General features: G+C 47.4%; 1 protein-coding gene across 1 annotated transcript in view; it reads right to left on the reverse strand.

Moving 5' to 3' along the window:
- LOC121564738 (adhesion G protein-coupled receptor E5-like) overlaps positions 1-22,500 on the reverse strand; it is a 65,764-nt gene that overhangs the window by 8,950 nt on the left and 34,314 nt on the right. The window contains exon 9 of the mRNA XM_045227041.1: positions 103-146. Within this exon, the coding sequence (XP_045082976.1) occupies positions 103-146 (44 nt within the window). The remainder of the gene's footprint in view (positions 1-102; positions 147-22,500) is intronic.

Here is a 22,500-nt window from a genome sequence, read left to right on the forward strand (position 1 = left end):
TGTTATGGTTAGTTTACTGACTGCTCACTGCCGTATTCTATAAATGTCACCCTAAAGTGTTAGTCACTATGAGTGACATCAGGGTCAGGGTTTAGAACTCACCTGTCCAGGAGTCTCATCCGCTTTGAACTGGTCACAGGTCAGTACTAAAGGAAACACAAAACACTACCATCACACCTGGATAGACACAACACAACACAACAAAATCACACCTACACAACAACACAAAACAACACAGCACAACAAGACACATTAACTAACAACCATCACACCTGCAGCTTATCTGCACAACAACACAACACCACAACACCACACCACAACACAACACCACAACACCACAAACCACAACACTACATACCACAACACACTACAACACACCACAACACCACAACACCACAACACCACAACACACCACAACAACACAACACATACAAATGAAAACTGTGACATCCTTATCATGCTCCTAGTAGATCCAGGTTGTTGCCATGGGTAACCATGTTTACCATCAGATACCAACTAACTAAGATAACAGTGAAGACATGAGACAGAGAGGAAGTCGAGGAGGAGATTAAAACACCCAGAAACCCACAGCACACTAGTGCTGAAATGTTACCATGGTAACCGTCCTAGCACGCATCCCAAACAACACCCTACTATATAGCGCTCTATAGGCCCTGGTCTAATGTAGTGCACTATATAGGGAATAGGGTGCCATTCAGGCCACAGCACTAGAAAGAGGAAGCTGCCAGTGGAATAACGGTATCTACTGTAATATAAGCACCACACTCAGATCAGTTTACATAGTCCCTTACTGATCATCATTATCCAGGCTTACACAGTAAAACTGAACCTAGACCTGTCCTTATGGGGCGGTTTGCAGTACCACAGCAGTAACCTCTGTTTGGGGAAGTAGCATTGGGATCAGTGAGGGTAGTGACTTCTCTAACAGTCTAGATCAGGGGTGTCAAACTCATTTTGCCAAGCGGGCCGCATTCGGTCTTCAACGAAGTCCGGAGGGCTGCACTTAAATGTAAGAATTGAATTTGGATGACAGTTAAACAACTGGACAGATTAGAAATAACATACATGTTGCCAGGTCGCAGTTGTAAATGAGAACCTGTTCTCAACTGGCTTACCTGGTTAAATAAAGGTGAAATAAAATAAAATAAAAGGTCCATTATCATTTCTACACTGTTATGGTTTAATTGGAATCATTTCAATGTTGATTGAGATTGTTTAATGGGTCGTATGTTTGACTCCCCTGGTCTAGACAGTCTTGTGGTCCTGTGTGGCTCAGTTGATAGAGCATTGCCAAGGGTTGTGGGTTCGATTTGCGCTGGGGCCACGCTTATGAAAATGTATCCACTCCCTTGCTGTAAGTCTCTTTTGAATAAAAAGCCTGCTAGATGGCATATGTTATGTTATGTTAGATATAGACGTAACATAAGACTGTTAAAATAGGAACCCTGTTCTTGTTCCTCTTCTAAGACAGACAAAGTTATCGTATCTTTAGTGTACCATATCGTGAAAGCAGTGCATCATGGTACCAGATTCTGCCCTCACCTGGAGCACCTAACCTGTTTGTTGCCATAGTTACTGTGTCCAGGGTGGCAGAGACAACTGTAGATTCCTTCCTGGTTCTCACAGGTCCCGTCACTCCACAGATACCAGCGGTTACATTACACTCATCTATGTCTGAGGGAGAGAGAGGGGGAGGGGAGAGAGAGAGGGGAGGGGAGAGAGAGGGGGAGGGGAGACAGAGAGAGAGAGAGAGTGAGAGAGAGAGAGAGAGAGAGAGAGAGAGAGAGAGAGAGAGAGAGAGAGAGAGAGAGAGAGAGAGAGAGAGAGAGAGAGACAGAGAGAGAGAGAGAGAGAGAGAGAGAGAGAGAGAGAGAGAGAGAGACAGAGAGAGAGAGACAGAGAGAGAGAGAGAGAGAGAGAGAGAGAGAGAGAGAGAGAGAGAGAGAGAGAGAGAGAGAGAGAGAGAGAGAGAGAGAGGGAAGGGAAGGGAGACAGAGAGAGAGAGAGAGAGAGAGAGAGAGAGAGAGAGAGAGAGAGAGAGAGAGAGAGAGAGAGAGAACACAACCCAGTGAGAAGAAACAAAGAACATTCCAGAACAACAACCTTAGATGAGGGCTGTCAGCCATCCACAGAGTGTGTGTGCCATTGATTTAATGCAGTGGGTAAATCAGGGTTACGCAGAGTGTTTCTTGGTAGTCTTAAAGAAATCTACTTTGACACCAAAGTATACACCTCACACACATGGTTATGGGCTTAAAACAAGAAGACACCTCTTGATGGACTCACCTTCACAGTCTCCAGTGTAAGTTGTGTTAGTAGAGAATCTGAACCCAGGTAGACACTGGCAGTGGAAGCTCCCGATGGTGTTGAGGCAAGTGGTGTTGCTGCCACAAACCTGTGGTTTCTCCAGGCACTCATTGAGTTCTGAAGGGAGAAGGAAATATGGTGATAGAGCAGTGACTCCTAACCTCTCCTCCAGTGATTCCCTAATCTATCCTCCAGTGATTCCCTAACCTCTCCTCCAGTGATTCCCTAATCTATCCTCCAATGATTCCCTAACCTCTCCTCCAGTGATTCCCTAATCTATCCTCCAATGATTCCCCTAACCTCTCCTCCAGTGATTCCCTAATCTATCCTCCAATGATTCCCTAACCTCTCCTCCAGTGATTCCCTAATCTATCCTCCAATGATTCCCTAACCTCTCCTCCAGTGATTCCCTAATCTATCCTCCAATGATTCCCTAACCTCTCCTCCAGTGATTCCCTAATCTATCCTCCAATGATTCCCCTAACCTCTCCTCCAGTGATTCCCTAATCTATCCTCCAATGATTCCCTAACCTCTCCTCCAGTGATTCCCTAATCTATCCTCCAATGATTCCCTAACCTCTCCTCCAGTGATTCCCTAACCTCTCCTCCAATTATTCCCTAACCTCTCCTCCAGTGACTCTCTAACCTCTCCTCCAGTACCGCAAGACAGTCCACGTATTTTATGTATTCCAGAACTAACGCAGCTGATTTAAGAAATGAGAGGCTTGATGATTAGGTGACCATTTGAATCAGTGGTGCTAGTTCTGGAATACATAAAAGAAGAGGACTGTCTGGGGGTAGTAGAGAAGAGGACTGTCTGGGGGTAGTAGAGAAGAGGACTGTCTGGGGGTAGTAGAGAAGAGGACTGTCTGGGGGTAGTAGAGAAGAGGACCGCCTGGGGGTAGTAGAGAAGAGGACTGTCTGGGGTAGTAGAGAAGAGGACTGTCTGGGGGTAGTAGAGAAGAGGACTGTCTGGGGGTAGTAGAGAAGAGGACTGTCTGGGGGTAGTAGAGAAGAGGACTGTCTGGGGGTAGTAGAGAAGAGGACTGTCTGGGGGTAGTAGAGAAGAGGACTGTCTGGGGGTAGTAGAGAAGAGGACTGTCTGGGGGTAGTAGAGAAGAGGGTGGGGAATCACTGCTCTACAAACTCTCAATATGGCACAGAACAGAGAAGATATTGCAAAAGTAATGTTTTGTTCCCTTGACATGTAACATACACACACACACACGCACACACTAACACACAGACAGACACACACACACACACACACACACACACACACACACACACACACACACACAGACAGACAAACGCTATACCGAGACCCTAGCCTCACACACGACTGTTGCTGTTTCTTCCACATGAATACATGAATACATATAATCACATTGACACAACTGACATAGAATAATATCATTATACACCCCCTCCCCACCCACACTAAAGGTGATGATCATTAACATGCTCTACAAGCTATCAATACTGCACAGATAAGAGGACTCTGCCAAAGTAATGGTTCGTTCCCTCGACATGTAACATTCACATACAGACACGCACACACACACATTTGAATACTCACCCTTACACTCCCCAGTTAGAGCAGTAAAGTTGACAGTCGTTGTGGATTTGAACCCAGGTAGACACTGACAGTAGAAGCTTCCGATTGTGTTGTAACATGTGGCATTACTTCCACAGGGTGGGGCACTGTCCCCCTCTGTACACTCATCTGTATCAACACATTTGTGTCTCTGATTGGCTATGAGGCCCAGGCTGCAATCTATGGCCTCTAGGTTCCCCAGTAGAGTGAAATGAAGACCTGTGAGGAGAGAGGGAGGAGAGGGGAAGAGGAGGGAGGGAGGGAGAGAGAGAGAGAGAGAGAGAGAGAGAGAGAGAGAGAGAGAGAGAGAGAGAGAGAGAGAGAGAGAGAGAGAGAGAGAGAGAGAGAGAGAGAGAGAGACACAGAGAGAGAGACACAGAGAGAGAGACACAGAGAGAGAGACACAGAGAGAGAGAGAGAGAGTTATTCAACCAGACAACCACTTTAAGCTTAGGTTATTTTAAGACAATGTGTACATCCCAGATGACACCATATTCCCTATATAGTGCACCATTAGTGTAAAGTAGTGCACTAAAGGGAACAGGGTGCTACATGTCAGTTTGTGATGGCTGTGCGATATAGGTCATTTGGGAGCTCAGTATTATTTTGAGTTAAAGAATAATATTGGAATTCTGCTCTATGTTAATTCATTTACATACTATGCTGATGAATTTATGAATACAATTCCATTAATTTTTAGGGTAATATTCTGATATACTGTATTTTACAGAGATAATATCACCTCTGGTTAATAAAGTATTCACCCCCTTTGATTTCGTGACATTTTATTGTGCTACAAAGTGGGATTAAAATGGATGTAATTGTATTTTTTTTCCAACAATCTACACAATATGCTCATATCAAAGTGGAAGGAAATGTATATGTTTTTTAAAAGATTAAAGAAAAAATATATACTAAGTATTCACCCCCCTGAGTCAATACATGTTGGAAACACATTTGGCAGCGATTACAGCTGTGAGTCTTCTTGGGTAAATCTCTAATAGTTTTTTTTTGCAGTAGTACTTTAGCACCTTGTTGCATACAGGATGTATGTTTTGAATAAAGGGGACTTCCAATAGCTCAATGTAATGCAATGGAATTGGAGTCATGATAATGATTAGCTTGCAGGGGGCTGTGTTATTATTATTATTATCAGTAGTAGTAGTAGTAGTAGTAGTAGTAGTAGTAGTAGTAGTAGTAGTAGTAGTAGTAGTAGTAGTAGTAGTAGTAGTAGTAGTAGTAGTAGTAGTAGTAGTAGTAATAGTAATAGTAATAGTAGTAGTAATAGTAATAGTAGTAGTAGTAGTAGTAGTAGTAGTAGTAGTAGTAGTAGTAGTAGTTAACCTGGATTCAGAGGTAGAAGTAACATAGTAAATGTAAATCCTGGACACTCTATTTAGTATGATATGTTACGTTTCGTAAAGGTATGTATTAATTTGTGAATCTCCATCATCAATTTTGTATGATATGTTACATAACACAATTTGTATGATATTTCATGAATTGCTATTTGTACAATATGTTAGTGTCTCGGATTTAGTTACTATGTTATGCATAGTCTATGAGACCAGGCTGTATTAGTATTATTATTGTCATGATGATGATGATGATGATGATGATGATGGTGATGATGATGATGATGATGATGGTAGTAGTGATGATGATGATGATGATGATGATGATGATGATGATGATGATGATTAATATTATTAGTATTAGTGAGGCTGGTGTGATGATATCGGCGGAGGTCATGTATTATTTCTGATGTCACACTGTCATTTATTCACAACAAGAGGGAGCCTATCAACATCTGGGATTTAAAATTCTACTGATCTCAATGTTGTTCCCAATCTAAAGATATTATAGCTAGGTTACTAAACTGAAGTATAGGAGAGAAGACAGAGATATTATAGCTAGGTTACTAAACTGAAGTATAGGAGAGAAGACAGAGATATTATAGCTAGGTTACTAAACTGAAGTATAGGAGAGAAGACAGAGATATTATAGCTAGGTTACTAAACTGAAGTATAGGAGAGAAGACAGAGATATTATAGCTAGGTTACTAAACTGAAGTATAGAGAGAAGACAGAGATATTATGGCTAGGTTACTAAACTGAAGTATAGGAGAGAAGACAGAGATATTATAGCTAGGTTACTAAACTGAAGTATAGGAGAAAAGACAGAGATATTATAGCTAGGTTACTAAACGTAAAGGGGAATATCACTCAAAATATATATTTTGGTATTTGTTTCATTTTGTTTTACATGTCTGCAGCCAAGTTGTCAAGATATTGACTTTTAAGAAGAAAAGTGTCTCCAGCCACATCATCTCAATAATGCATGCATATCATTAAACACAGAATTAGTCCATACAACTTATTATGTGATTTTTTAAAGCACATTTTTACTCCCGAACTTCTGTAGGCTTGACATAAGAAAGGTGTTTAATACTTATTGCCTCAAGACGTTTCAGATTTTCATTTCTTAAATTTTTTTATGTTCTACAAACAAAATTCCACTTTGACATTTTGGGGTATTGTGTGTAGATCAGTGACACAAAATCTAAATTTAATCCATTTTTAATTCAGGCTGTAACACAACAAAAAGTGGAAAAATTCAAGGGGTGTGAATACTTTCTGAAGGCACTGTATGTCTTTACAAAAAGCTGTATTGGAAACTTCGTTTCCTGTGGTTAGTGTGTGAGTGTTGTGTGTGTGTGTGTGTGTGTGTGTGTGTGTGTGTGCGTGTGTGTGTGCTTGCGTATGTGTGTGAGGGTGAGATCATGACTGAAAGATTTCGGTTAGACATCAGGCCTCACACACACTGAGGATCTTTATGATAACACACAAACACACACTCACACTCACACTCACACACACTCACACACTCACACACTCACACACTCACACATACACATACACACACACACACACACACACACACACACACACACACACACACACACACACACACACACACACACACACACACACACACACACACACACACACACACACACACCTCCCGAGACGTGGATGTAGATTAAGGCAGCCCCCCTCACCTCTCTGATTCAGAGGGGTTGAGATAAACACCGAAGACACATTTCAGTTGAATGCATTCAGTTCTGCAACTGACTACACTCATAGAAAAAAAAGGTGCTATCTAGAACAAAAAAGGGTTCTTCAACTGTCCCCATAGGAAAACCCTTTGAAGAACTCTCTCCCTCTCACCCCCTTCTCTCTCTCTCTCTCTCTCTCTCTCTCTCTCTCTCTCTCTCTCTCTCTCTCTCTCCTCTCTCTCTCTCCCCCACCCTCCTCTCTCTCTCTCTCTCTCTCTCTCTGTGTGTTCAGTCTCTAGGCTAAGAAGTAGAGAGGAGAAGTAGAGAAATCTGTACTCATATCAGACCTGTGTTCAAATACTATTTTAAATACTTCAGGTCCTTTCATTTCTTGCCTGTCTGAAGTGCCATATGGGCAGGGTTTGTACTTTAGCCACTATTCTATTGGTTAAATTATGCTAGGCAAGCTCAATCAAGCCCAGATTAACTATTTGCAATGATATAGAGTAGTATCTGAATCCAGGTCTGACTCATTGAGGGACTCTCCAGATAGCCAACTAGTGTCAGCGCTGCCACTGTGTTGCTTCTTGGAAACAGTGACATTCTGACAACAATAAATAACAGAACATGCCCTGAACATAGCATTACATAAGTACCTGAACGAACCTTAAGTACAGTAACACATAACGTAACATATACTAACTTATAGCATAACATAACATAGTAGCTAACGTATAGTAAGATATTATCGTAACTTAACTGAAAGGCCCAGTGCCTCAAAAATGAGATTTCCCTTTGTTTCATATCTACAATGAGTATACAAAACATTAAGAACACCTGTTCTTTCCATGACATAGACTGACCACGTGAATCCAGGTGAAAGCTATGATCCCTTATTGATGTCACTTGTTAAATCCACTTCAATCAGTGTAGATGAAGGGGAGGAGACAGGTTAAAGCAGGATTTTCAAGCCTTGAGACAATTGAGACATGGATTGTGTATGTGTGCCATTCAGAGGGTGAATTGTAGTGGTGGAAAGGGTACCCAATTGTCATACTTGAGTAAAAGTAAAAATACCTTAATAGGTAAAATTGAAAGTCACCCAGTAAAATACTACTTGAGTAACAGTCTAAATATACTTAAGTTTAAAAATAAAATGTAATTGCTAAAATATACTTAAAGTAAGTATGAAAAGTAAAAGTATAAATATTTTCTAATTCCTTATATTAAGTAAACCAGACGGCACGATAAAACAAAAATTACGGATAGCCAGCCTATTTTAAAAAAACGTTTTGACCATTTTGATAGAAAACAATAATAATTTGATATTGAGATAGAAACCTTAGACAAAAGTCATTATGACATAAAACAACATACCAAAGCACAACATAACACATGCTGACCTCTCAGAACTGCCAAACTGTCTATACACACTAAAACTGTATATACACACTAAAACTGTCTGTATATACTAAAACTGTCTATACACACTAAAAACTGTCTATACACACTAAAACTGTCTATAACACTAAAACTGTCTACACACACTAAAACTGTCTATACACACTAAAACTGTCTATACACACTAAAACTGTCTATACACACTAAAACTGTCTATACACACTAAAACTGTCTACACACACTAAAACTGTCTATACACACTAAAACTGTCTATACACACTAAAACTGTCTATACACACTAAAACTGTCTATAACACTAAAACTGCAAAGTTGTCATCAAGGCAAAGGGTGGCTACTTTGAAGAATCTCAAATATAAAATATATTTTGATTTGTTTGACACTTTTTTGGTTACTACATGATTGCATATGTGTTATTTCATAGTTTTGATGTCTTCACTATTATTCTACAATGTAGAAAATAGTAAAAATAAAGAAAAACCCTTGAATGAGTATGTGTGTCCAAACTTTTGACTGGTACTGTAGGGTGGTAACATTCCTTGGTTGTTACATGGTTGGTAAAGGGTTGGAATATTCTGTAGCCATTCAACTATAACTGACAAGGAATTATGAAATACCATATAATATACCACAATATCTCTATTTGTCACTCTCTTACACACACACACACACACACACACACACACACACACACACAAACACACACACACACACACAAACACACAACTAGTCATGGTTAGACTCACCCAGAATAAGTAGAACAGTTCTGGACTCCATCTCAAAGACAGACTGATATTATGTCCACACCAGACAACTAGTAGGATCCAAATAAAACTAGTCCTGTCCGAACAATCAGTCTGAGATTAAATCTGTTTTACAGTTGAATTCAGATTGAAGAAAATCCCAGGTTAAGACTGTTTTTATTCCGTATGATTCGTGGTGATAGAATGAACAGAATAATAAATATATATATATATATATTTCCTCTCTTTTGGCGAGACAAGTCTCTCGCAGTGTGAGCCACAAGGGGTTAGAAAAACAACTACTTTGCTCTCTGCTCTCTCTTTCTCTTCCTGTTGGAGCCCGCCCCTTTCTCTCTGTTTCACACTTCCCCTCTCTCACTTTTTCACCTTCTCTCTCTCTCTCTTTCCTCCCTCTCTCTCTCCTTCCTCTCTCTCTCTTTATCTCACTCTTTCTCTCCCTCTTTCTTTTCTCTCTCCCTCTCTCCTTCCCTCTCTCTTTCTCTCCACATCTTCTGTTAGTGTATCCTTTTCCCTTCGTTTACCCCTTGTCTCGGTCTAGTTCCCCCTCTTATTCTTGACATGGAAATTAGGTTCTCATTCACTGCTCAGTTCTCTCTCTCTCTCTCTCTCTCTCTCTCTCTCTCTCACTCTCTCTCTCTCAAGGTTGACTTCTCTGAATAGCTTCTTCTGAAACCAAGCCCAGTGGAACATAGAGCTGAGAGAGAAAGAGGAGAGGGAAAGAAGAAGTGAGCGAGAGAGAGAGAGAGCTTAGGTTTTTTTAAGACAATGTGTATATCCCAAATGACACCATATTCCCTATGTAGTGCACCAATAGTGTAAAGTAGTGCACTAAAGGGAATAGGGTGCCATTTGGGAAGCATGCAACATATCAATATGTGATGGCTATGGGATATAGGCCTACTAGTAATACCAAGCCTGTTATTGGTCCAGCATGTATTCTTTCTGATGTCACAGTGTAACGTGTTTGTCACGATCGTCTGAGGAAGCGGACCAATGCGCAGCGTTGCAAGTGAACATGACTTTAATTAGTACAAGCACGAAAATACAAAACAAAAGACGACTCGTGAAGTCCAAAGTACAACGACTGAAACACGGAACATGGAACACTGGAACAAAAACCCACAAACACAAGGTGAAAAACACACAGAATATATATGGCTCCCAATCAGAGATAACGAGCCGACAGCTGACACTCGTTACCTCCGATTGGGAGTCATTGACCAATCACCACTAAACACAAACAAAATGAAACTCACCCATCCCCAACACCACCAAATGAAATACACCCTGGCTCTAACACACACAGTCCCGGAGCCAGAGTGTGACAGTACCCCCTTAAGGCGGCGGACTCGACCAGCGCCTCAACTAGGGCTAACCAAGGGGAGGGCTGGGTGGGCATACCTCTTCGGCGGTGGTTCAGGCTCTGGTCGTGATCCCCACTCCACCCTAGTCACTACCCGCTTTTGTAGCCTCCTCCACCTGACCACCCTCCAAATTAACCCCACCGGATTAAGGGGCAGCACCGGACTGAATGGCGGATCCTGGCTGGCTGGCTCTGGCGGACCTGGCTGGCGGGCGGATCCCGCTGGACGGCTCTGGCGGATCCCGGCTGGACGGCTCTGGCGGATCCCGGCTGGGACGGCTCTGGCGGATCCCGGCTGGGCGGCTCTGGCGGATCCCGGCTGGGCGGCTCTGGCGGATCCCGCTGGACGGCTCTGGCGGATCCCGGCTGGACGGCTCTGGCCCGGATCCCGGCTGGACGGCTCTGGCGGATCCCGCTGGGACGGCTCTGGCGGATCCCGGCTGGGACGGCTCTGGCGGATCCCGGCTGGACGGCTCTGGCGGTGCTGGACGGCTCTGGCGGATCTCGCTGGACGGCTCTGGCGGATCCCGGTGGACGGCTCTGGCGGATCCCCGCTGGACGGCTCTGGCGGATCCCCGCTGGACGGCTCTGGCGGATCCCGGCTGGACGGCTCTGGCGGATCCGGCTGACAGCTCTGGGGATCCCGCTGGACGGTCTGGCGGATCCCGGCTGGGCGGCTCTGGCGGATCCCGGCTGGGCGGCTCTGGCGGATCCCGGCTGGGACGGCTCTGGCGGATCCGGCTGGACGGCTCTGGCGGATCCCGGCTGGACGGCTCTGGCGGATCACGGCTGGACGGCTCTGGCGGATCCTGGCTGGACGGCTCATGGCTGGCTGACGGATCTGGCTGCTCATGGCTGGCTGACGGATCTGGCTGCTCATGGCTGGCTGACGGATCTGGCTGCTCATGGCTGGCTGACGGATCTGGCTGCTCATGGCTGGCTGACGGATCTGGCTGCTCATGGCTGGCTGACGGATCTGGCTGCTCGCGGCTGGCTGACGGATCTGGCTGCTCATGGCTGGCTAACGGATCTGGCTGCTCATGGCTGGCTAACGGATCTGGCTGCTCATGGCCCGGCTGGACGGATCTGGCTGCTCATGGCTGGCTGACGGATCTGGCTGCTCGTGGCTGGCTTGACGGATCTGGCTGCTCATGGCTGGCTGACGGATCTGGCTGCTCATGGCTGGCTGACGGATCTGGCTGCTCATGGCTGGCTGACGGATCCGGCTGCTCACGGCTGGCTGACGGATCTGGCTGCTCATGGCTGGCTGACGGATCTGGCTGCTCATGGCTGGCTGACGGATCTGGCTGCTCATGGCTGGCTGACGGATCTGGCTGCTCCCGTCTGGCCGAAGGCTCTGGCTGATCCCGTCTGGCGGAAGGCTCTGGCTGATCCCGTCTGGCGGAAGGCTCTGGCTGATCCCGTCTGGCGGAAGGCTCTGGCTGATCCTGTCTGGCGGAAGGCTCTGGCTGATCCTGTCTGGCGGAAGGCTCTGGCTGATCCTGTCTGGCGGAAGGCTCTGGCTGATCCTGTCTGGCGGAAGGCTCTGGCTGATCCTGTCTGGCGGAAGGCTCTGGCTGATCCTGTCTGGCGGAAGGCTCTGGCTGATCCTGTCTGGCGGAAGGCTCTGGCTGATCCTGTCTGGCGGAAGGCTTCGGCTGCTCCTGTCTGGCGGAAGGCTCTAGCGGCTCCTGTCTGGCGGAAGGCTCTAGCGGCTCCGGTCTGGCGGACGGCTCTGAAGGCTCATGGCAGACGGGCGGCTTTGCAGGCTCAGTACAGACGGGCGGCTTTAGCGCCGTTGGGCAGACGGGCAGTTCAAGCGCCGTTGGGCAGACGGGCAGTTCAGGCGCCGTTGGGCAGACGGGCAGTTCAGGCGCCGTTGGGCAGACGGGCAGTTCAGGCGCCGTTGGGCAGACGGGGCAGTTCAGGCGCCGTTGGGCAGACGGGCAGTTCAGGCGCCGTTGGGCAGACGGGCAGTTCAGGCGCCGTTGGGCAGACGGCAGACTCTGGCCGGCTGAGACGCACTGTAGGCCTGATGCGTGGGGCCGGAACTGGTGGTCCCGGGCTGAGGACACGCATCTCAGGGCTAGTGCGGGGAGCAGCAACAGGCCGGGCTGGGCTGGCGACGCACCCCGTAGGCTTCGTGCGTGGAGCAGGAACAGGCCGGGCTGGGCTGGTGACGCACCCCGTAGGCTTCGTGCGTGGAGCAGGAACAGGCCGGGCTGGGCTGGTGACGCACACCACAGGCGTAGTGCGTAGAGCAGGAACCGGCCGGGCTGGGCTGGCGACGCACATCGTGGACCTGGTGCGTGGAGTAGGAACAGGCCGGTCCGTACCGGGAACACACACCACTGGCCTTAACTGGGGATCAGGAACGGGCCGGACCGGACTGGTAACACACCTCAGTCTCTCACGCCGTGCCACAACAACTTCCCTCCCTCTACTCGCCAATGGCTCCCGTAATCCGATAGCCTTTCTCCACATCTCCCTGTGGCAGCCTCCTGCTGCCCAGGCGCCTAGCCATGTGCCCCCCAAAAAAATTTTTTTGGGGTTGCCTCTCGTCCTTCCGACGATGGCCCTGCTGATGCCGTTGCTCCTCTCCTGCCAGGTTCTCCCCCTTCATCGCCTCCGGTACTGGACGGCCTCCTCCTGCGTAATATGTCCCCAGCCGAGGAGGACATCCACCAGCGTTCTCTCCCTTACCCGGCGCTTCCTCCCCAAGAAATTTTTGGGTAGTACTCTCGGGCTTCCAGCCTTGCCTCCGTGCTGCCTCCTCATATCGCCGCCTCTCGGCTTTAGCTGCCTCCCGCTCTTCACGAGGACGGCGATATTCTCCCGGTTGATCCCAAGGCCCCTCACCATCCAGAATCTCCTCCCATGTCCATGAATCCTTTATGGGAGTCCATAAATCCTGTGTAGGTAGGTCCTGTTGCCGCTTGACACGCTGCTTGTGTCACGCACCGTCTGAAGGAGGAGACCAATGCGCAGCGTTGAAAGTGAACATGATGATTTTATTAACTTAAAGCAACCACGAAGAAAACAACAAATGACGATCCGTGAAGTTCTATACTGAATACTACTAACAGCAACAAAGAAACAATAACCCACACACAAAGTGAACTCACACAGTATAAATATGGCTCCCAATCAGAGATAACGAGCCGACAGCTGACACTCGTTACCTCCGATTGGGAGTCATACGACTAATCAAGAACAATTAACCAAACATAGAAAAATGCACAACCAGAAATCCCCAACATAGAAATACACCCAAACAATGAAACTAAACAACCCTGGCTCAAATATCAAGGTCCGTGGAGCCAGAGTGTCACATTACCCCCCCCTAAAGGTGCGACCTCCGGGCGCACCAGCATACAGTCTCGGGGAGGGTCTGGGTGGGCGTCTGTCCCTGGTGGCGGCTCTGGCCCAGGTCGTGGTCCCCACCCCACCTTAGTCACTATCCGCTTCCGTATTCCCTTCCTCATGACCACCCCCAACTAAACCCCACTGGATTAAGGGGGCGCACCGGACTACGGGGCAGTACCGGACTAAGGGGCAGTACCTGACTAGATGGCGGATCCTGGCTGGCTGGCTCTGGCGGATCCTGGCGGGACGGCTCTGGCGATCCTGGCGGGACGGCTCTGGCGAATCCCTGGCGGGACGGCTCTGGCGGATCCAGGCTGGACGGCTCTGGCGGATCCTGGCTGGACGGCTCTGGCGGATCCTGGCTGGACGGCTCTGGCGGATCCTGGCTGGACGGCTCTGGCCGGATCCTGGCTGGACGGCTCTGGCGGATCCTTGCTGGACGCTCTGGCGGATCCTGGCTGGACGGCTCTGGCGGATCTGGCTAGACGGTTCTGGCGGATCCTGGCTGGACAGCTCTGGCGGATCCTGGCTGGACGGCTCTGGCGGATCCTGGCAGGACGGCTCTGGCGGATCCTGGCTGGCTGGACGGATCTGGCGGATCCCGGCGGGCTGACGGATCTGGCTGCTCATGGCTGGCTGACAGATCTGGCTGCTCATGGCTGGCTGACGGATCTGGCTGCTCAGGCTGGCTGACGGATCTGGCTGCTCATGGCTGGCTGGACGGATCTGGCTGCTCATAGCTGGCTGACGGATCTGGCTGCTCATGGCTGGCTGACGGGGTCTGGCTGCTCATGGCTGGCGGAAGGCTCTGGCTGATCCTGTCTGGCGGAAGGCTCTGGCTGATCCGGTCGACGGAAGGCTCTGGCTGCTCCTGTTCTGGCGGAAGGCTCTGGCTGCTCCTGTCTGGCGGAAGGCTCTGGCTGCTCCTGTCTGGCGGAAGGCTCTGGCTGATCCTGTCTGGCGGAAGGCTCTGGCTGATCCTGTCTGGCGGAAGGCTCTGGCTGATCCTGTCTGGCGGAAGGCTCTGGCCGATCCTGTCTGGCGGAGAGCTCCTAGCGGCTCCCGGTCTGGCGGACGGCTCTGAAGGCTCATGGCAGACGGGCGGCTTTGCAGGCTCAGTACAGACGGGCAGTTCAGACGGGCGTTGGGCAGACGGACAGTTCAGACGGCGTTGGGCAGACGGGCAGTTCAGACGGGCGTTGGGCAGACGGGCAGTTCAGACGGGCGTTGGGCAGCCGGGCAGTTCAGGCGCCGTTGGGCAGACGGGCAGTTCAGACGGCGTTGGCAGACGGGCAGTTCAGACGGGCGTTGGGCAGACGGGCAGTTCAGGCGCCGTTGGGCAGACGGCCAGTTCAGGCCGGCTGGCGACGCACATCGTGGACCTGGTGCGTGGAGTAGGAACAGGCCGGACCGCACCGGAACACCCACCACTGGCCTTAACTGGGGATCAAGAACGGACCGGACCAGACTGGGAACACACTTCAGTCTCTCATGCCGTACACAACAACTTCCCTCCTCTACTCGCCAATGGCTCCCGTAATCCGATAGCCTTCTCTCCCTTTTCTCCCTGTGGCAGCCTCCTGCTGCCCAGGCGCCAGCCATGTGCCCCCCAAAAAATTTTTTGGGGAGTAACCACGGGAGCTTCCAGCCTCGACTCGCGCTTCCTCTTCATACCACCTCCTCTCGGCTGCAGCTGCCTCAGCTCTTCACGAGGGCGGTGATATTCCTCCTCAGACCACCTCCTCTCGGCTGCAGCTGCCTCCAGCTCTTCACGAGGGCGATGATGTTCCTCCGGTTGTGCCCCAAGGGACCCTTTCCAGCCCGAATCTCCTCCCATGTCCAAAAGTCCTTAGGAGGCATCCATAACTCCTGTGTCCAGACCCCTTGCTCCTGGACGCGCTGCTTGGTCCTTTTTTGGTGGGTTATTCTGTCACGACCGTCTGAAGGAGGAGACCAATGCGCAGCTGCGAGTGAACATGATGATTTTATTAACTTAAAGCAACCACTGAAGAAAACAACAAATGACGATCCGTGAAGTTCTATACTGAATACTACTAACAGCAACAAAGAAACAATAACCCACACACAAAGTGAACTCACACAGTATAAATATGGCTCCCAATCAGAGATAACGAGCCGACAGCTGACACTCGTTACCTCCGATTGGGAGTCATACGACTAATCAAGAACAATTAACCAAACATAGAAAAATGCACAACCAGAAATCCCCAACATAGAAATACACCCAAACAATGAAACTAAACAACCCTGGCTCAAATATCAAGGTCCGTGGAGCCAGAGTGTCACAGCTTGGTCTTTTTGTGGTGGGTTTTTCTGTCACGATCGTCTGAGGAAGCGGACCAATGCGCAGCGTTGCAAGTGAACATGACTTTAATTAGTACAAGCCACGAAAATACAAAACAAAAAGACGACTCGTGAAGTCCAAAGTACAACGACTGAAACACCGGAACATGGAACACTGGAACAAAAAAACCCACAAACACAAGGTGAAAAACACACAGAATATATATGGCTCCCAATCAGAGATAACGAGCCGACAGCTGACACTCGTTACCTCCGATTGGGAGTCATTGACCAATCACCACTAAACACAAACAAAATGAAACTCACCCATCCCCAACACCACCAAATGAAATACACCCTGGCTCTAACACACAGTCCCGGAGCCAGAGTGTGACAGTGTTCCAACAGGAGGGAGCCTATCAACAAAACCCTGTGGGATTGTTACTATTCTACTGATCTAAATGTTGCTCCCAATACAGGGATCTACTGTATAGAAACAGAAGTAGGACAGAAGACATTAGAGAAGGGATCTCAGGGTGAACACACACTCTCCATGGTCTGAGTAGACCTCAACACATTCAGGTTAGACACAACTAGACATACGCATCCTGGCATCATGGATCTATATGATTCATATCACTGTGTGGGTGTCTTTACAAAAAGCTAGTCCGAGAGGCTTATTGGCCTGGGTGTGTGTGTATGTGTGGGTGTGTGTTAAGAAGACATCTACAGTAGATTATTTGTAACTATATTTTAATTGTGGCTAAAATTACAGACGTACCGAAACACACCCAGACTCTCTCTCGCTCTCTCTCTCTCGCTCTCTCTCTCTCACTCTCACACACAAACACACACACACACACACTACACAGTAAAGTACAACACTAAGTGCTTACATTCAGAACTTTGTTGATAAAAGGACATGAAAATGGTACGTTCTCAAAAAGTATAAAACACACAACTTGTGGAAGTAAAAGTGCAACAGAATAGAATAAAATACATTGTTTACATCGTTTTAAGACTTTACCTCCATGATCATGGGATTCAAAAAGCAACAAACCGGTCGTCCCACAACTTGTTGTGGTTAAGTCAGGTCGGGGCAACTCCTCTCAAATTGCTACACTAAATTTTGTTGGCCAGTAATAAATAAAACAAGAGTTTTAAGATGGAGCAATGAGTGACAATCCCGGTTGGAGAATCCGGACTTCCTGTTAATTCCCCCATGATTCAGGGAATCTTCCCACAGGGATAAAAAAAAAAAAAATGTTGATAAATGCTGTATTTGGACAAAAGCATTGCAAGTGTTCACAACAAATCTTCTAATATCTCATTATATACATAGAGGTGGCCATGGTAACACTTTATAAGAACTATCTTGAATAAACCTTTTAACGATGTATACACTATTAACAATTATATTTGGAAACATTTATAAACATTTATAAGAATGTAAGCATTAATAGCCTTCCATTCCATAAATTTACAACATTTACAATAATTTATAAACATGCACATTCATTTATAAAGGCTTATTTTGTAAAAGTTATTAATAAAGTAGTTAAAGATAAATACACATTTACAGTATAACACTCCATTTGTACAACTAAACAATCTTCACATAATTTCTACATTTTTCTAAAAATGTATTTGATAGAAAAGTGATCATATCTTGTGCTCTTTGGTAATAAACATGACTATAAATCTATCAAACAAATGGAAAAAGAAGAAAGCTTATGTTCAAGATTATGAGTTATTGGTTTATTTGACAAGTGGTGTGAAAATATACCTTTCTTTTGTGGATGTAAAAATGACAAAGAGGATATGGATTGCTATTGGATGACACTTTTGAAGATCATATAACTTCTGATTGAGATGACATAAAGATATATGGATTGTATTGGATGAATGAAGATCATATCATTTCTGGAATGGATAACCTAATGCTTGATAAGACAGTGGTAACATCAAGTTTGGTATAGTTAATCAGGGGTGGAACTTAAGGATAATTTGGGCATGGCCAGCCTGGCTTGGGGAGCACACCTTTACTATCTGGCTGGCTAGTTGACACATGTTCTACTAACCTGAAAAGTACTATCCTCTGGGTTGTCACTATCTGGCAAGATGTTATCAGTCAGAACACCCTGCCCATTTCTAAATGTATTTTAACCAATAACACACCTAAACAAATCTTCATAAATGTTTAAATATGACTCATTTTGACTTTACAGTTGGCATCTAGTGGGAACCTTTTGTCATGGCAGGGGGAGTAGAGAAGTGCATTGTGGGGGTTTGGTGATTATATCTGGAATTCCCGGAGTCCTGGGCGCTCCCTGACCCTAGACAGACAAAGGTCAAAGGACAGAGGTTAACTTAATGAAAGTGTGTGTGTGGGTGTGTGTGTGTGTGTGTGTGTGTATAGGAGTGTGTGTGAGGGTGTGTGTGTACCTGGGAGTTGCTGGAGGAAGGATTGGGAGTGCTGACCTCTGAGTATTCCTTCTGTGGTGTAGATACAGGACAGGAGCTTGCCATACTCCACTCTCACCTGATGGGGGCAGCAGAGCACCAGTGTTACACACACACACACACACACAACACACAACACACACACACACACCTTATTGTTCAGTAGGCAGTGCATGATGAACAGCAGAGCTCCCTGTGAGAGAGCTGAGGATGGTGAAGAGAATGATAACTGTCCCCTCTTTGGAACGAACACAATATCACATAGTACCAACACACACAGCTGGGCCACTGCTGTACTGTGAACACCCTGGGAGAGAGAGAGAGGAGGGAGGAGGGGAGGAGAGGGAGGAGGGGGAGGGGGAGGGAGGAGGAGGAGGAGGGAGGGAGGGAGGGAGGAGGAGGGAAGGGGAGGAGGAGGGGAGGAGGGGAGAGAGGGAGGGAGGAGGGGGAGGGGGAGGGGAGAGAGAGGAGGGGAGGGGAGAGGAGGGGAGGGGGGAGGGGGAGGGGGAGGAGGAGGAGGGAGGGGAGGAGGGAGGAGGGAGGAGGGGGGAGGGTGGGAGGAGGGAGGAGGAGGGAGGGAGGAGGAGGGGGAGGGGGAGGAGGAGAGGAGGGAGGAGGAGGAGGGGAGGAGGGGAGGAGAGAGGGGAGAGGGGGAGGGAGGAGGGGAGGGAGGGGGAGGAAGGGAGGGAGGAGGGGGAGGGGGAGGAGGAGGAGGGAGGGGAGGAGGGAGGAGGAGGAGGGAGGGGGAGCGAGGAGAGGAGGAGGTGGAGGGAGGAGGGGAGGGAGGGAGGAGAGGGGAGGGGGGGGGAGGAGGGGGAGAGAGAGAGGAGGAGGAGGAGGAGGAGGGAGGGGAGGGAGAAGGGGGAAGGAGGGAGGGAGGGAGGTGAGGTTTGGGAGGGATGAGGAGGGGGAGGAGGGAGGGAGGAGGAGGAAGGAGGAGGAGGGGAGGGAGGTTTGGGAGGGGGATGAGGAGGGGGAGGAGGGAGGGAGGAGGAGGGAGGAGGGAGGGAGGAGGAGGGGGGAGAACAAGGGAGGGAGGGAGGGAGGGAGGGAGGGAGGGAGGGAGGGGAGAAAGATAGGTTTTTTTACAGTTTAATTTAATGTACTATGGCATCTAAAACTGAATTGCATTAATTAATTCATTCACACATTTGGCGCTGTCCAAACATGCACTACATTTCTACATTCACCTATCTCTCCTTTCCTCTAACTCTCTCTCTCCATCCACTTTCTCTGTCTCTTCCTCTCTCTCTCTCTCTCCCATCACTTTCTCTGTCTTCTATCTCTCTCTCTCATCTCTCTCTCTCTCTCTCTCTCTCTCTCCCCTCTTCTCTCTCTCTCTCTCTTTTTCTCTCCCTCCATCCCTCTTGCTATCTCTCTCACTCTCTCTCACATTCCCTTCATTTTTCTGATTACACCTCTTTCCATCCCTCTCTCTCCTTCCCTCACACACATTCTGTCCATTCATGTCAGAATTGCCTTCCTCTACACTACCAGTTGAGGATGTTTCATGACTTTTATCCTGACTGTCTCTCACACACACACACACACACACACACACACACACACACACACACACACACACACACACACACACACACAGAAAAACACACACACACACACACACACACACACAGAGACACACACACACACACACACACACACAGAGACACGCACACACACACACACACACACACACACACCCCTTACTTGATCTTGTGTAGGTTGGAGAGGTCCCAGGGTTGAGACTAGAGAACTTCTGGGCCAGCCTCCAGACAATGAGGAAGAAGAAAGCGTTGAGGAGATGATGGTGCACACTGGGCCGAAGAAACTCAGATGAATCCCCTCTCTCCAGAGACAACCAACAGCTGACAGAGGCACACAGAGGATAACGTTAGATGCATGGTACATTTGTTGTTATGTTGTGTTCATTTGGAGTTAGGTTAAATTAAGGGTATTTCTCAGAGATAACCAACAGCTGGCAAACGAGAGAGGATAACGTTACGGGTTGGGTTAATTAACGTTGAATAGGTTTATCTGGTGTTATTTTCATGTTATATTATGTTTGATATAACCTCTCTCCAGAGACAACCAACAGTTGACAGACACACGAGACAGAATAAGTGATAAGTGTTACGTAATACATTTGCAACACAATCTTTTCGAGCCACCCCCCCCCCTCCCTCTCTCTCTCTCTCTCTCTCTCTCTCTCTCTCTCTCTCTCTCTCTCTCTCTCTCTCTCTCTCTCTCTCTCTCTCTCTCTCTCTCTCTCTCTCTCTCTCTCTCTCTCTCTCTCTCTCTCTCTCTCTCTCTTTCTCTCTCTCTCTCTCTCTCTCTCTCTCTCTCTCTCTCACTCTCTCACTCACTACTCACTACTCTCATCACCACTCCTCTCACTCACTCACTCACTCACTCACTCCTCCTCACTCACTCACACAGACAGACTCAGACTCACTGTTGTGTGGTACCGTATCCATCTGGGTAGGTGATAAGCAGAGATGATGACAGAGGGATAGCCAGTGGCAGTCCATATCCCACAGCAGGTACAGAGGTCTCACAATAATAATAATAATAATAACAATATTCAATAATAATAATAGCAAATAACAATAATAACAATATTATTAATTATTATTTTAATTTAATAATAATAATAATGTATCATTTTCTATACATATCACAATAGACAGAATGCACCTCAACAGCTCATAAAATAGCAAGACAAAAAAAAACAAAGTTGTAAGAAATATATATAATAAAAATAAAAAGATATAATAGATTGGGAATATAAAACACAGTATAATAAAAATACAGAAAATATTCATTATACTGTAACAGTGCATTCGGAAAGTATTCAGACCCCTTTACTGTTTCCACATTTTTGTTATGTTTACAGCCTTATTCTAAAAGTGATTCAATTGTTTTTTTTTTTCCCCTGATCAATCTACACACAATACCCCATGTATGAAGACAAAAAACAGGTTTTTAGAAAATGTTTGCACATTTATAATAACAAAAATAACAGAAATTTCACATTTACATAAGTATTCAGACCCTTTACTCAGTACTTTATTGAAACACCGTTGGCAGCGACAGCCTCAAGGTCTTCTTGGGTATGACGCTAACAAGCTGGCACACCTGTATTTGGGGAGTTTCTCATTCTTCTCTAGCAGATCCTCTCAAGGCTCTGTCAGGTTGGATGGGGAACATCGCTGCACATCTATTTTCAGGTCTCTCCAGATGTTCGATCGGGTTCAAGTCCGGGCTCTGGCTGGGCCACTCAAGGACATTCAAAGACTCCCATGCTTGTTTTGGCTGTCGTGCTTAGTGTCGTTGTCCATGTTGGAAGGGTGAATCTTGCCAGCCAGTCTGAGGTCCTGAGCTCTGGAGCAGGTTTTAATCAAGGATCTCTGTACTTTGCTCCCTTCTGTCTCCTCGATCCTGACTAGTCTCACATGTCCCTGCACACTGAAAAACATCCCCACAGCATGACGCCAACCACCACGCTTCACGTAGGGGATGGTGCCAGGTTTCCTCCAGACGGATGTTTGGCATTGAGGCCAAAGAGTTAATCTTGCGTTTCATCAGACCAGAGAAATCTTGTTTCTCAGTGTCAGAGTCCTTTGGTGCCTTTTTGTCAAACTGCCGGGCTGTCATGTGCCTTTTACTCTGGAGGCTCTGTCAGAATGACCATTCGGGTTCTTGGTCACCTCCCTGACCAAGGCCCTTCTCCTCCCGAATGAAACAGTTTGGCCGGGACGGCCAGCTCTTAGGGAAGAGTTCTGGTGGTTCCAAACTTCTTCCATTTAAGAATGATGGAGGCCACTGTGTTCTTGGG

The sequence above is a fragment of the Coregonus clupeaformis genome, chromosome 18 (genome assembly GCF_020615455.1).
Source record: "Coregonus clupeaformis isolate EN_2021a chromosome 18, ASM2061545v1, whole genome shotgun sequence".
Lineage (NCBI taxonomy): Eukaryota > Metazoa > Chordata > Actinopteri > Salmoniformes > Salmonidae > Coregonus > Coregonus clupeaformis.